The sequence below is a fragment of the Phaenicophaeus curvirostris genome, chromosome 3 (assembly GCF_032191515.1).
Source record: "Phaenicophaeus curvirostris isolate KB17595 chromosome 3, BPBGC_Pcur_1.0, whole genome shotgun sequence".
Taxonomy (NCBI): Eukaryota; Metazoa; Chordata; class Aves; order Cuculiformes; family Cuculidae; genus Phaenicophaeus; species Phaenicophaeus curvirostris.
This window is the reverse complement of record NC_091394.1, coordinates 18671190-18687339: the sequence shown is the minus strand read 5'-3', so window position 1 is coordinate 18687339 and position 16150 is coordinate 18671190. Positions and strand designations below refer to the sequence as shown.

The window sequence follows — 16150 nt, the reverse complement described above, 5'->3', positions numbered from 1 at the left end:
CTCTTCTGTAGCAAAGAAATAGACTTGAAATAACAAAGCTAAAAAAAAAATTAACTGCAAGATACTACTATTTTTGTGGTTAAATAAACATCCTTTTTGCAGTGTCTGAGTGTGTGTTGCTCTCTGCCTTTTGCAGACAGCTGGTCCGAGTGGTCTGACTGGTCTGAATGCGACTCATCTGGATTCCAGTTTCGTGTTCGTCAGTGCATCATTTTGTTTCCTGTGGGCAGCCAGTGCACGGGCAACACAACAGAAAGCCGAGCCTGTGCTTTGGACTCCAACTTTATACCAGGTGAGATCAGCCTGCTCCTTGAATGGAATCTCTCAACAATTCAGGAGTGAGGCATAGTACTCTCCCAGGCTGTACTGTGCAGAGCCAAGAGCTGGAACAGAACTTACCTTTTGTCAGCCAGAGTGTGTTGGTCTACTACGTAGAACCAGTGTTGCTAGATCTGGTGTGTTGACGAAAATCTGCCTTGTGACACCAAGTTTTGTGTTTCTGTCTCTACTGTCACTGCCTGAAACTGTCACAGCATTCCGCAGGTCCCTCATATCCCACTTCATAGCAGGATGACTGTAGACAGCAGGAGAAATGATTTGCTTTTTACTTTAATTTATGTGGGTTTGAGAGTTTGGGGTTATTAGAGAAACTTTCATCCAGGTTTTGTGGTTTTCATGTACGAAAGTGGATGCTGTGCTAGTTAATTTGGAAATCATTTCACAGAGTCCCTTAAATTAATAACTGCTTAAAATGATAATGCTATTAACTGTGCTTCAGGTCCTTATCTTCCTCATGACTACTGGTGAATATATCACGTATTAGTCTATAGAATCTGTCAAAATCATGACTGTACTCTCTTTTTGTTGTGTTTTTTTTTTCTTTAAACCACAGTAGTCATTTAAATCCACACAACAGTGTGGGTGGCCCCATTGCATTGCTGTTAACAGTCATCATTCCGCCTGTGTACATTAAAAAAAAGCTAACAGTCTATTCACAGACAGAGAAATTTACATTTTAATGTATCCTTTGAAAAGTAATTATTTTCACTCAGTGCAGCAGCCTATTCTTTTCCTATGACTATGCGATACAATATGGTATAATATGACAAAGGAATCAACAAATTTAAACACTAATTTTATGGATGGTCAGTGATGCTTTAGCTCCCAAATACTGTTTTTCTCTCCAAAACCAATGTGAAAAATGTCAGTGTGAAAGCAGAACCTCCCACATTGTATTTTGCCCTTTTTCTTAGGCTTTTGAAGAATCTCCATTAATATATTCAGTGAATCCTCTTCTTAATCCAGTGTAAGCTCTACATCTTGTTTCGGAAAGTAGGCATTTTCAGAATCTGAAATGAGCCACCTCTTCTCTCACCCTTCTGGTTTGTTTGCCACTCCTCCTCAAACTACCCATTTCACAGCAGATAACGTCATACTCATTACACTCATCTTAGGCAAACTAGCTTGCTTTCTTGGCATCACTTAGCTTACTTCCATTCCTCTAGATCCTCCAGTTCAGACTTCTCTCCCTCCCTCCTGAGCTCTCATCCTAATTCACCTCCCTCCTTTCTTATGCTGTCGTGTTGGCATGTCTGCCCTCATGTTGTCTCTTCCTCCTCCTGCTTATCTCAGCCCTGTTCCTCTACAGAACTTGTTATATAGAGTCATTCTAGCAGAGTGCAAAAATGATTCCTTCTCATCAGTGCTTCTGCTGTGTTTCCAGAGTTAGTCTGTACATCTTACTTTACAGAGCTTATGGTTTTGTGGTACATTTTTTTTTTCTGCTTTTTGTTTGCATTGATCATTAAAGGTCTCAATCAGACAAAGTATGCTGTCTGCCTTTGACTCTCTGTGAGAGTCCTGTTCTGTCAGGTCTGATACTTTCTCATTTTGCAAATAGTTAGTATTGATTTAGCATATGAAGAAAGTTTAAAAATTGTGATCCCTTCAGCAGCAGCTGAATGCGGATTAACTTTTGGCAGTGAAGAGCCTGCTCTGTTATTCTTTATAGAGAAACTATCACATACCTGTGGCCATCACTGCTCCCTTTCTCAAATGTGTTTTAGTTCTACTGGAGACAACCTTAGATGATGGGAAAAATCAGAGATGCAAGCAGTGTTCATGGTGTGGACAACACATGGATTTGCAAAATACCATTATACTGATATCTTGTCCTATTCACTATTCCTTTCTTGGTAACACCTAGCATTTGATTTGCCTCTTTGATTGCTCCTGACTACTAAGCAGATGTTTTCATGGAGCAATTTGTCGTAACCCCCTGGTCTCACTCATGAGTACTAATGGTCAGCTCAAACCTTACTATTTTATGTGGGAAACTTGGATTGCATTCCACTGTATCTATTGCTTTACACTGACCTCCATTCTCTTTCATCTGTTATTTTACTGCCTAGCTATGTAGGGCCTTTCTGCAGTTCTTTGTAGCATGCCTTTGTCCATGCTGCCTTAACTTTGTACCATCAGTAACCTTGAAATTCACATTTGCCTCCTGCTTTTCTAGCTCTGCTGAACAGCCTAGGTCCCCACAAAATTGGTAACCTTCCTCCATTGTAAGAGCTGGGCATACAATGCTATTCTATTTTTTGTCTTTTCCCTCATCTCATTTGTTTCTTGGGAGTCCTTTGGCAAGGAACTTTAAAGCTTTTTTGAAAACCAGGCAAACTTTGTCAGTTACCTGACCCATATCCACATGATGGTTGGCCCTTCACAGAAGCCATGGTCTTGAAGTAAAGAGTGGGAAAACTTGATTGACAACAGGTTTTATTCAATATTTATTCAGAATGTTTCCAAAGTCAAAATGGTAAGCATACAGGCTGAAATTGTTTTTGATTAGTTTAAAATTGAGCCCCATGTATTTGTCAGTCATCTTTGGGGGAGATTTGTAAATTCCCTCTTTCCACAATAGTGCTAGATGTGACTTCCAAAAGTAATGAGCCCATTTCAATACTAGATAATTAAACTCTTATTAATTTTGGTATTCAGAAAATGATTGCTTTCTCAACATGCTTAAACTCCACAAAAAATGTTTTCATATATACTTCATCTTTTTAATTCCAGAGATGTTTTAGGGCAATAATTAAAAATATGTTGCAGATTTTACTTGGGAAATTGAGGAACCTGAAGATGTCATGCGAGCTTTCTGTAAATTCTACCGCATAGTCGAAATAATTTTTATTTTGAATTTGGATTGAATCTAGTAAAAGAAATTTTTAAATCCTTACTGTGTTAATTGAACTAAAAGTTGTCTATAATAACTTTTCTCAGTGGCATAAGTGATTTTTTTCTTTTTTTCCTAGAAATATCAGTGGCACGATCCAGCAGCATAGAAGAAAAACGATGTGGGGGTAAGCTTTTCAGCTCTAGATGTGTATTAAATGATGAAATTTTGATTCCTCATTTTTTCCTTCCATTTCACCTTTTGCACTCTCTCAGTTTTATTCTACCTTCTAAATGCTGCATTTCCGTTATTTACACTTGTGCAGAAGAAGAGGTATAGTTACTACAGGATTTCTCATTAAATATCTATTTGCCATTGCGAACCTTGGGGACAAAACATATTACTGGATGTTTGTATTTTCTTCTTTTTCAGTATGGCAGTCACCCTTGTCTCAAAAAGAAATTCCTATTGTAAGCTAGCTATCAGTAGGTCAGAATTCATAAAATTGCTCCACCTTTTTCAGGATAATAGTTTCACAAACCTTCTTGGAACTCCAAATGAATAGAAGAAGCCCGCTAGCCCATTTAATAACTCAGCTTGTATCTGGAACACATTTTCAGCTTCACTACCGGAAAGAAAACTAAAACGTACAAAACCCCACACTTTCATTCCAGAGAGTCCTGATGCTAGCAAAATAACACTTGAAAGATAAATCTGTGAAAAAAACCCCAAACAATAAGAAGGAGAAAAAGGAAAAAAGACCTTTGTTTTGATTTTTTTTTTTGTGCTGAGCCATCACACTTAGTCTGTTTCATCATGGTAAAAGCTCTGGCCAGTTCTAGTATTCTTTCATGCACAGATAAACTGTGTTTTTAACCTCATAACAGGGAATGAAAACACAGGAGTTATACAAGGATACTAGTGTGCATGGTAACTTGTTTTGGGAGCTAGGATAATGCAATTTGAATTTTTTTTTCTAATTAGCAGTGATACACTGAAAAAATTTTGCCAAGTTCTGCAACAACTGGATGCTCTCATAGGAGCGTAGAAGGATATTTCATTGATAATTTATATATTGGTTTAGCCAGCCTAGTCACATAAATATTAGTTTGTGTTTCTAAATAAGCAGTGGGAATGTAAAGGTCCTACCCACAACTGTCTCATTTTTCTGTATTACAATGAAAAAGGTTTAACAGATGTTTTTCAGACTAGTCATAGTCTTTCTGCTTAAAATCTTTCATTTGTACACATAGGCACAAATTTTCAGTAATGTTAAGATGAAATTTCCAACGTAGACTTCTCACTGATATTTCTTAATTAAAAAGCACAACTTCACTTTGAAGCAGCAGTGAAAGGCAGTGTGATTTGTTTGTTTCCAACTAATCCTACTGGTGCCACTTCTGACCCGATATCTCTGTTCAGTAATGTCAGGGGATGATTGGGCTTAAGATTCCCTTCTACAGTTTCACACAGCAATAAGCTTTCTCTCAGTGTTAATCTTTGCATAGGTAGAGAGGGTTTCCCATTGTCTCATCCCATAGTATCTTTGAAAGGAAGAGCAGAGAGGAGAATGCTAGGTTCTAAATTGTTGACTTTGCATTCTGGCTACTATGCTTAAAATTACACTGAGCTTTAAAAAGTCTCTTTCCCCTTTCCATTTGCCTCTAAAATGCCACCATTTCTTTCTCACCCACCTCTTACATACAGAAAAAAATCTGAAGACTTGAGAAAGGAGCAAATTTGCCATATATCAAAGATACAGAAATGATGAGACCCAGCAAGAATCATAGTAGGGTATGAAAAAAACATCTGCCACTGCTTCTTGAACATGCACCAAAAAAAGGGGAAAAAGAAAACAATTTTAGGGAAAATGAGATAGTGATTCAATATCAGGTTTTTTTTTAGTTCTGCCACAAGTCAGTGTGTAAGAGAAAGAACTAGAAGAGCAACGGGGAAGGTGATATTGTCGCTCAATGAAAAAACCTGTGTATGTATGTATGTATGTAATATACATAATTTGTATAGAACAAGGCTTTGTTATGTGGTCTGAAGAAAGAAATTTTGCTGAACATGCAAAATGCAATTAATTCATTTGTTATTTGGGATTTCAACCTGTTTAAGCATCTTTCAAAAATCTCAGTACTTACAGAGATGTATGGATATCTAAAAGTCTTATAATGATCCCTTCAGGGAAGTACAGTACATTTGCTGCTGTAGGCATCCACCACTGCAATTGAGATGTCTCTGGGAAGCACATGAAATTTCCTTTATCCTTATTTTAATCAAGCATTTGTCTACATTTTTTTTTCCCAAGCTTAAACTTTTATTGCTACTTCTTAAAAATAAGATTGTCTTCTTCTCTCCACTCTGCAGAGTTCAACATGTTTCACATGATCGCAGTGGGATTAAGTAGCTCAATTCTTGGTTGCCTTCTTACCCTGCTTGTTTACACTTATTGCCAACGATATCAACAACAGTCCCATGATGCAACTGTCATCCATCCAGTGTCACCAGCTCCTCTAAATACCAGCATTACCAACCATATCAACAAACTGGATAAATATGATTCTGTAGAAGCCATCAAGGTGAGAAGTGGGTTGGGAGCTCTGTGAAGTGCAATGTATACGGTCCTAGACAATATTTCTGCTGTATCAAAGGAATGCTACTTCGTAGTTTTCTACAGCAGTGTTTGGTCTGAAATTGTGCTGATTGTTAATAACAAAAGTAGATTTCACTTGAAGCATTGTAATTACAGATCCTGTCTTCTGTCAGTCCTTATTACACAGGAAGTTTGATTTTGTGTGCATGTATAATTTATACAGCAGCAGCCTTTCCTGGAGAAAAACAGACTGCTTAAGTGTTGTGTTGTGGTTTCTTTTTCCTAATTGTGTTCCCCAGTGGCTTGCTCAAGAAGTAAATAGGGCCATTAATAATCATCATGACATATATTGAAAATAATCTTTTCACTCCAATAATATGGTGTCAATGACACTGTTCATTTTCCTGTACTGTCTTTATACAGGAGATGTATTTGCTGAATATAATCTGAGTCAGACTCAGCTATTGTTCATACCCAAAAGATTCTATAAATGAGCAGTACATATTTATGTTAGCTGAGTTTGGCATTGTATCTATATCATATGATCATTGTTCCCAAACAACTATTTTTGTTTTATGACCTTTTCGGATAGCTCTGCTTTTCACATGCACTGAATTAAGGAAGGATGAATATTCAGAAAGTACCTAACTTAGTATCTTCAGATTACACAGTTTATTCATGCAGCTGCAAAGCTTTTTGTAAATGAGGATTTTTCTTAAATCCTACTTGGGTAATCCAGTTTTTAATGTCTGTAATTTTCTTTCTAATTAAAAGCATTTTAAGGAATTTCATTTAAAACAGCAAGAAAAGTCTAGATTTTGTATTCAGTTGTAGAATATGTAACTAATTTAAACCTTTTGCAAATTCCACTAATCATTTCTCTGGATAGCTACAGAAATGAAAAAAAAAAGCTCAAAAATTCATACTCTAAATACCCATATAATTTTTTAAGAAACAGGATTTACACTCTTAAGACCTTCAGACATTTCTCCTGCAGATTGCATTTGAAAATCAAGGAATTAATACAGTAAGGAGAAAATAATTCTTATTCAGTGAAATAGTAATGAGGGACTCACTGGAATCAGAAGAACTGAGTGTGTATAATTAAAAAGTACTTTTAGTCATAAAATTTGTTTTATAATATTGGGAGGAAAGCGCCTGACTTTATTTTCTTGTGTAACATTGTTTTTTGTAGGAATGTTGCTGTGTAAATAGACGCATATAAATGCAAGGTTTTGTAAATGTGCAGGTATATGTCAATGCATTTTTTACTGTCTTACTATACATAGATATGTGACACAAAAATTGCCTTTGTGAAAGAGCACTTAGTGGCCACCGCTCTTATGTCCTTCCCATGTTCTTATCTCTCTCTTTCTCTTTCCCCAGGCATTTAACAAAAACAACCTGATTCTGGAGGAGAGAAACAAATACTTCAATCCACATCTTACTGCAAAGACTTATTCTAATACCTATTTTACAGATTTCAATAATTATGATGAATACTAATGGGCTTGTGTATTTCCTGGCCTCCTGTAACTCCCCAGTCCCCAAGGCCTGTGCTACTTGACTGCTCATGTGATTGAGGCTTCAGAGGTGAAGTTCAGAGACATTTCAAGCGCGATCCAAGCCATCAATGTCCCATTGCTGCCAAAAGCCCAAAACACCTGTTTGTGACATGATGTTTTCTTTGCAGAGTGCAAGGTTGGTCTTCAGTGCTGGGTGCAGCTATAGCCCCTCCGTGTCGCTGAACCACTCATGAGGATTGCATTGCTTCACTCAGTTTCATAAACTTCCAGTCAGATTTCTCTAGCAAGTGACTAAATAATTCCTGAGCTTTAAAAAATATTATAATGTTACCCCTTAATGCTGTGCCAGGAATACAAATCTAATTTTCTTCTCAGGCATTGCCTTTTATTTCCGTGAGGTTTGAAAAGGGAGCTCTGCTGTTAGCCAAGGAGCCCTCTGCGCAGTCTCCTGAAGCTCACACCACCAAAGAGAGCTCACAGGGTGCTGGGAACAATGACAAGATGAAACGTGGTGGTTTCACAATGCTGTGTGTGGCAGCTCTGGGCTCTGTAGGGCTGATTCTCCCAAGCTGTAAATCACTCTGGCTGCAGTTCACCTGTTCAGAGTGTGGACACTAAGGCCATACTGAGGGATAAAGTCTTGTAATTAACCCAGAGAACTACAGGGTTGATGGTTTCCAGTTGCAAGCTAAGCGCAGTCACATCAAGTCTTCATCTAGTTCAGATTAATTTTCGGGAGGGTGTGGAAGAGCACTTCCCCATAGGGAGGCCAAGGGAGGAGAGCAGATAGGAGAGGCACACCAGAAGGTTTTTCTGCATGTCATTAGTAGACCAGCCTTGCCGCAGCGTGCGGGTTTGCACAAGTCTTTGCATCTGGCAGATTTCCTCTCCCTGGTGTGTACGTGTGGGATCTCACTTGCCTCTGCTGTAGCACCCTGTAGCACCTCAGGCTGGTCACAGAAAGATATGACTGCACTGCGATTTGTGTGCCTTCTCAGGCTCTCGGGGATACGTAGGCATAATCAAAGATCTGCTTTTCTTTTTCCGGCTCCTACTTTATATGCACGTGTCTGATAAACAAAGCTGGCTCAGAAAATGCAGATGTATTCTCAAAGCATTGTCTCATCTTGCTGCCATGTCTGACCCATGCTAGTCAGCCCCTAGAGGAACATTCTAACTGTGTTTTAAGTGAATATCTTGTTGGACTTCATTGATGTAAATATTTAAAATAATGTTTAAGTTATCAGTTTTAATTCCTTTTGTGGTGGCAGGTGAGGAAACACAAAGGATTTTTATACCATTTTTCTTTGTTCTGTCTGTCTTAACCCACCTTCACGACATTGTTATTTTTGTATTTGAAATTCCAGACGTATAATTGAAAAGAAAAGGGCAGGGAATTGTGCCAGATTGTGCCACTGAGTAATAAAGCAGAGTTTGCTCTTCTCGGAAGTTTGTGAAAAGAAATTAAAAGTGTATATTAAGGGTTAAAGAATTAGGCTTTCATTTTTTTGCACATGCTAGATGCAAGGATCATCACACAAGAATACCAGGAAGGTATGCAAGGAGAATCAGAGTGGAAATATTTCCATTCTGTGTTCAGAGCCACTGATCATTAGGCTATACAATAATCATCAAATAGAGACAAACATATGTAGGTTATAATGATTTAAAACTATGTACAAAAAAAGAAAAAAATACCAAAAAGCATTGATCATGTGAGACTGCGTTTAAGCAGCACTTTGGTTGTCCAACCTCTTATGTATCAAGGGTAAACACTGAAATGATGGCTATGAACAACATTTGTGAATGGAGATAGATCTGAATGTAGCACAATGGTTACTATCTCTGTTCTGCAGTGAAACGAGAAAATGCAAAGCAAGTGGTCTTTGAAAAGTTGTGCAGTAAAATGAACGCACATTTGCCATCTATGAAAATAATTAAGATCAGCTGCCTGTTTTTTCAGCTGAATAGTTCTCCCTGTTACTAACTCAGTCAAAAGTAAACACTCCACCCTTGTGCAAGTTTGTCTTCAGAAAGTAAAATAATGCTGGTTCCCTGTAATTTGTGATTTCTTTACATTAGGTTTGGTTTTCCAAGAAGAAATTAGCTGATTGGCCTTGGGTAAGAGAATTTTTTTCTGCAAGAAAATTCAGTGAAACAGAGGAGGGAAAAGCTCTCCAAATCATACCCTGTTCAGTATCTAAATCACTCTTTTCATGCCAAAAGATAAAGTTTTGCATTTAAGATAAAGTAAATAAAATCTGTATTGCTGCCACTGCCAAGAAAAAGCAGAACATGCACATATACACATATGCACAACACTGTTCCTCTCTGCCCCTGTCCTAAAAGCACATTAGTCTGAATTATGAAATTTATGTTTAGGCTATTAGTTATGAGACCAATATCTTAAAAATATTTGAGCTATGTATTGTTATTTTAACTCTTTTTTTTAATTAAAATTACCTGAAAATAGCTTTTTTTTTTAACTCTTCAGTAATTTGAGGCACACCTATCTTTACAGTGATCTATTTTCCACTTTTTTCATGAGTCGATACATATTTTAGATATGTGTTATATATGCAGTACTGATACCCTAGTCTACATGATCACAGGAAGAAGTGCATTTAGCAGATGTTTGGTCTGCTCACACTTCCATCTCTCAAAGGAGCGCTTCAGGTGTTCCAGATCTTTGGGCAAATCCCATGTGTCACTATTTAAACACCATGCCAACTTGTCAGAAAAATGGTTCTTTTAAACATTTTTTCTGTCATTTACCTTCCTAAATTATATTGTTCTAAATCACAAACAGGTATATTCAAACCCCTCACTAAAGCAGTAGGGTAAGCATGGAAATTTCGCAGTACTTCAATAAGAGATAGTTGATGGCAAGATCTCCTTGTCAAGCTAGATTCTGAGACAATTGATTTTAAAGCTATAATATATTTGTGTCTTAGGTAATTTTATAGGACCCCAGATGTACTGATTATATCAGTGTTTTCACATTCTGTATTCTAAGCTGATATCCAGATCATTTAATACAGCTTTTCCTAATTCATGGAGCAAAATGTACTTTATTAATTTCCAATTTACTTTATTTAGTATTTTTTTCTAAAATAAGCTAAACATATTTTGATGGAAAGCAGATTTCTGCATGGAAGCTCTTATGTTTCTTTTACCAAAAATGAAGCAATGTGGGTATTTGCCTGCAAGTCTTGTTTAAGCCAATAGAGCTCTCAAATTTGTGTAAGAGTAAAATTTGGTTCTTACATCATTGTTCTGTTCTTGGAAAGGGAAAATAAATTCCCTTGTCTATTAAATGCCATGCTTAAATACCATTTATCCTTTTGCTTGGATAAAGTGATCTTTTTCTGGATAAATAATTGTATTGCCTCTGATGCCAATAGTTAATATTACTAAATCCCTTTTGAATCATTTGCATAAATTTAAAAATGTTTGGCTATTTTGACTACAAGCATGTCAGCAGATAGATGAAAGTTCTTTGAGTAAATCTGTTTCTGTGTAGGCCTGCTACATGGAGTGAGGAGGAAGCAGGATTGCCTGTAAAGTACATATTTTCACTAGATAACTCAAAATAGAATTGTGCTTGAGTACACATTTTGGGCTTATTTTGATGTCTGATACATAGCATTTGTTCTTGAGTTGCTTAGAAAATGGACTCCCGTGCTTGCAGATTTATCTTGTACTTTGATTTGAGTCTGATGGCCTTTATGGTCATTTAATGTTACTTTATATGAAAGCTTTTTTCAGTTGTTTGCAGTCACCTGCTGTTGGAGCAGTGTTGTTAGACTAAAACTAATCAAGAGATTTTTTACTAGGATTAGGATTTTCGTAAGAGAATGGGAGAAAGATTGGGGCTTAAACTTTGATTTCCAGGTTATTATGCAGTCTTAGATTGGTGCAGGACACTGCATTTACTCAGCTCTACCAGAACTTCACAGTAACCTCTACAAATCAAGAGGTACCAAAGCACTTATGTTAAGTGAAGGAAGTTCTCAGAGCATCAGACCATATGGCTGTTCAAACCAGCAGAGAAAGTGAGAGGTCCCAGATGCAACAAAAATGTTATTGAGAATAAATGTTTCAATATTTTTTCTCATAATTATAGAATAAACATATTCACTTATTTAAATGTGGGACCAGTTTTATTAAAACCAGTACAAGAACATTCCTGAAGTTAATTGTATGCATAATGGCTTTGCTGTATGAGATCAATTCTGTACGCAATTCAGTCCAAGCTTGCCTCTCTCTGCTTGAGGCATCTGACCAATTTCTGATTGTAGCTGCCACCAGCACCCTCTGTATCTCATCTAGAAGAACATCCTTAGATAGGCAGAGATATGTCCTGGCGAGGGCTCATGTCTCTCCACCAGCACTGTAGTGAGCCTAGAGTTACTCTTCTATTTTTCACTTTTATTTGGATGCCTAAATTTAGATTGGCAAAAGCTATGCTCTTAAGTAGGGTTTTACTCATCACATAAGCAACCACATTGAGTTCAGTGATCTGGATGTAACAAGTTACGTATTTTAACGTGTTTACAGAACTGAGCCCAAAATATATTGCTTCTGCACAAATCCATGCACAATACAAGATGACTTCAATATTATGAAAACAGATTCATTTAAAATTGTTCACAAGCAATCTGCAGCTTGATATCAGGGAATAGATATGTGTTCATTGTGTGGGGTATTTGAATTCATTCCTTTCTTTGTTAAATAAATGAATGATAAAACAAGATTCTGCTTCTTCATTTAAAAGCCATTCTTCCAAGAAAAGAAGGGTTCTGGAATCTGTAAATGTCTTCTTTCTTTCTTTCCTTCTTTCCTTCTTTCCTTCTTCTTTCCTTCTTTCCTTCTTTCCCTCTTTCCCTCTTTCTCCTTCTTTCTTACTTTCCTTCTTTCCTTCTTTCTTGCCTTCTTTCCTTCTTTCTCTCCTTCTCCATTTCTCAGCAGAAATGAATCAATGTGCAGCTGAAATGGTTTTTAGCTAAGACCATTCTGTACAACTGAAAGAATAGTTTGCGTTGTGTTGCCATGTGACCACATTTTCTAACTGGGATGGTACAAAGAAGGAAATGTGCTAACCTGGGAGGTTTGACAAAGGTTTCAACCACAGCAGTAAGAAAGAGTGGGCAGAAGTTGAAACAGAAATACAAAAGAAAGTGACTGGAGGCTTGGCAGGCTCATCAGTAAACCTTCACAGAAACTTAGAGGCTTTTGGGGAAGTGCCAAGGACAAGGCTGTTGTGAACTGTAACCTCCTGAGTAGTCAAGCCAACTAGGTGCTCAAGCAAAAAGCAGATTTACTGCAACAGGTACTTGTGCAAAGTTGTAACTGTTAGAGTCGGGGGGAAAAACGTTTTCATAAGCAGCAAATGCAGCAGTACAGGCAGCATTTTGGCAACGTCTGTGTTGGCAGGAAGCCCTGGGCAACAGGAGCAGATCTGTAGAGTAAAACAGCTGGTGCTGAACTCCTGGATTTTGGACTAGCACCAGGCTTGTCCTACAGGCTGAACACCCACCAACAGTTAGAGTGTACCCCTTTAGTTTCCTTCATTTGTTAAAAACCATAAAAAGAAACCCACACCAGATGACATGCTCTGAGACTGCTCCATGGTGCAAATGAAAGCACAGTGAGAGATTCAGGTTTGACACTTTTTCATTTACTATTCCTGTTGGGTGTTTTGCTTGTAGGAAACGATTACAGCTCTACCTGGCTGAGGATTTGTTAGTCTGAAGGAGTGATTTTATACCAGTACAGAAATCTGCTAAAAATTAGTATTGTAAAATTGACATCCAGGGCAGTGCGAAAACTGTTATACTGATACCAAGCCTGTCTTATTTTAATTGTTCTTCAAGTGAATGGAATATAGCCATTTCTCAGTTGAAATGAACATCTGAGCAGAGATGATAGTCTCATAACATCATTCCAGAAAAAAACATTCAATTAGTGTAGCACTCAGCATTCTCACGATCCTATCCTAGAGGCTGATAATGCAGAAATAAGTCCTTACTTGTGCTTTTATTTTTCTCTGAAGGATTTATCCACAGACCTCATTCAACAATAGCTTTGGATTTTAGAATATCATGGAAGGTCATTAACAGTAACACAGTATATGTTCCATGATTCAGCAACTGTATTTACTAATCACTAAGCCCATGGTTTTCAATTAATTCTCCCTTTTGTGAGCTGCAGCAGAAAGCATTGACTGAAAGAGAAATAAAAATCAAATTTCAAATAAATGAGACATTTAAGGTCCCAACTTTTAAATCAAGTTTTGAAGTCAGTACAGCTGCAGAAGAAATATTTTTTATAGCTGGTGCTGAAAAGTGCTTTCTATTGTCACTGACCTATGAAATGTCTTGTACAGTGGAAAAATGGTTTTAACAGTGATGTACCCGAGATAAAATAATTGAGATAGAGCTCAGAGATTTTTAGCAATAGTAAACACTTTTGCTTTGGTATCAGGAGAATGCCATTGTTCATTGCAATAATGGGAGTAAATGATCCCTATACAGAACTTTATAGGGAATAATTTTCCCTTGCCATTAACTCCTTCAAAACCAGCTTCCTTAGCAAAACTTCTCAGGAAACCTGTTGAAGATACATTTAAGGAGAAGCACTGGTGCAATAGCTTAAACACAGAAGCATGGGCACAGGGATCTAAACCTGTTAAAACCTCAGAGTCATTCCACCAACCCAGAGCTTACTTCAGATTTACACCTATTCAGACAATTCAACAAATTTGCATCCTAATGGCTATCCATTGACTTATTTAGTAATACAAGGAGGTAACTTAGCAGCATGTTTTACTGATTATCTGGAACGAAAAGCAGCTCAATTGATGGGTAGTGAGAGTGTTTTTCCATTATATGTCTACACCCTATATTTCCCCCTCCAGTAGCATTTTTTCAGATGTTTTGGATTTTTTTGGATGTTTTAAATGTTTTAATTTGATGAAATAGCTCTTATAAAATTAGATTCTAGATTTGGGGCACACCACTTTTCTAGTCTCCATTACTCATACTGATACTTTTTTACTGCTCTGATTAGTATTCACAATTCCTCCTGGACTTAGTGTCTTTTTTCATCTTTGATTATGAGGATTTTACTGCCTTTCTAAGTTCTTTAATGTCAGCACGACCTGAACTTTATCCTTTTGTGCTCATTTAACACTTTTCCTCAAATCGGAACACTTATCAGCATGCGTAGTCAAATGTCAATCGCACCTCTGATCTTGTAAGCCATACTTTTTCCTTGTTATTTGCACTAGTGGAAACAGTACTAAAGCACAAGGGAATACCAAGTTTGGCAATGATAAATTTTAACTCTGCACAGAAGAAAAGAAAAATCCACTTCTTCACCTTTTTATATTCCTTGTGAAACTTTCTGCCTGGTGCTATTCAGGTGCCATAGTGTATTACTATATTCCTCTTTAACAGTGCTCTTGAAGTCATTTTTTACAGTTATAGCTACTTTTATGGGATTCCTTATCTCGTGAAATGTTGTGTTCAAAATTAAAACAAACAAAAACTTGTCATCACCACACCACAGAGAGATGGGTAGACATATTTTCAAATCTCATTATTTGGCCCCAAATATGTATTTGTCATTAATTTACTTGACTTCCTAGAAATATTCATAACATTCCACAAGCATCCCATGTATGGATGAAACCTTATCAATTATTTATCCACAGCCGTAATAACTTTTGCCTAAGATTTCCCACAAAACCTAAACTAGAATTTCTCCTGAGGTACACATTAGAGCAGAAAACACTTTCTAGTAATAGTGACTGCTGTTAACATATTCCTTGCTCCAGAAAGGCACAGACTGAAGAAGGCATTCTCCGTCCCATCGGTGGCAATTATGTAGAAAATGAAAATAGAAGAAAGTTAGCTATCTTAGGACTGGTTTTGTGATATAAATTCCTCACACAGATTACAGTAATAACTGTACCATAACAAAAGCCATCATATCAGGGGGTAAAGCCCCCTCCCACTGTAAGGAAGGTTCAGGTTTGTGACCACCTGAGGAACCACAACATATATAAGTCCATGGGACCTGATGAGATGCATACCAGAGTCCTGAGAGAATTGGCTGATGTTGTTGCCAAAACACACTCTATGATATCTGAAAAGTCATGGCAGTCAGGAGAAGTCACTGATGACTGGAAGAAGGGCATCATTTTCCCTATTTTTAAAAAGTATTGAAAGGATGACCCTGGGAACTACTGACCTGTCAGCCTCATCTCTGCCTGGGAAGATTATGGAGCAGATCTTACTAAAAGGTGTGCTAAAGCACTTGGAGGACAGGAAGGTGATTTAAGAAAGCCAGCATGGCTTTCCAAGGGCAAGTCCTGCTTGACCAACCTAGTGGCTTTCTATGATGAGGTGACCACATGAGTGGACATAGGAGAAGCAATGGATGCAATCTATCTGGACTTCTGTAAAGCCTTTGACATGGTCCCCCACAACATCCTTCTCTCTAAATTAGAAAGATTTGGATTTCATGAGTGGACTGTTCATTCTGTGGTCACATTCAGAAAGTAGTGGTCAACAGCTCGATGTCCAGATGGAGATCCGTGAAAAGTGGTGTCCCTCAGGAGTCCATGCTGGAAGCAGTGATGTTTAATATTTTCACTAATGATATAGATAGCTAGATCAAGTGCACCCTCAGCGAGTTTGCAGATGACACCAGTTGAGTGGTGCAGTCGTCACACCAGAAGGACAGGATGTCATCCAGAGGGACCTGGGCAAGCTGGAGAAGTGGGGCTGTGAGAACTTTATGAGGTTAAACAAGGCCAAGTGCAAGGTCCTGCACCTAGGTCAG

General features: G+C 37.6%; 1 protein-coding gene across 1 annotated transcript in view; it reads left to right on the top strand.

Annotated features, from left to right (window-relative positions):
• Positions 1-12054, top strand: part of SEMA5A (semaphorin 5A) — a 232028-nt gene extending 219974 nt beyond the window's left edge. The window contains exons 19-22 of the mRNA XM_069853480.1: positions 137-292; positions 3315-3362; positions 5549-5760; positions 7161-12054. Coding sequence (XP_069709581.1) covers positions 137-292; positions 3315-3362; positions 5549-5760; positions 7161-7280 — 536 coding nt within the window. The 3' untranslated portion in view covers positions 7281-12054. The remainder of the gene's footprint in view (positions 1-136; positions 293-3314; positions 3363-5548; positions 5761-7160) is intronic.
• Positions 12055-16150: the final 4096 nt, after the last annotated feature.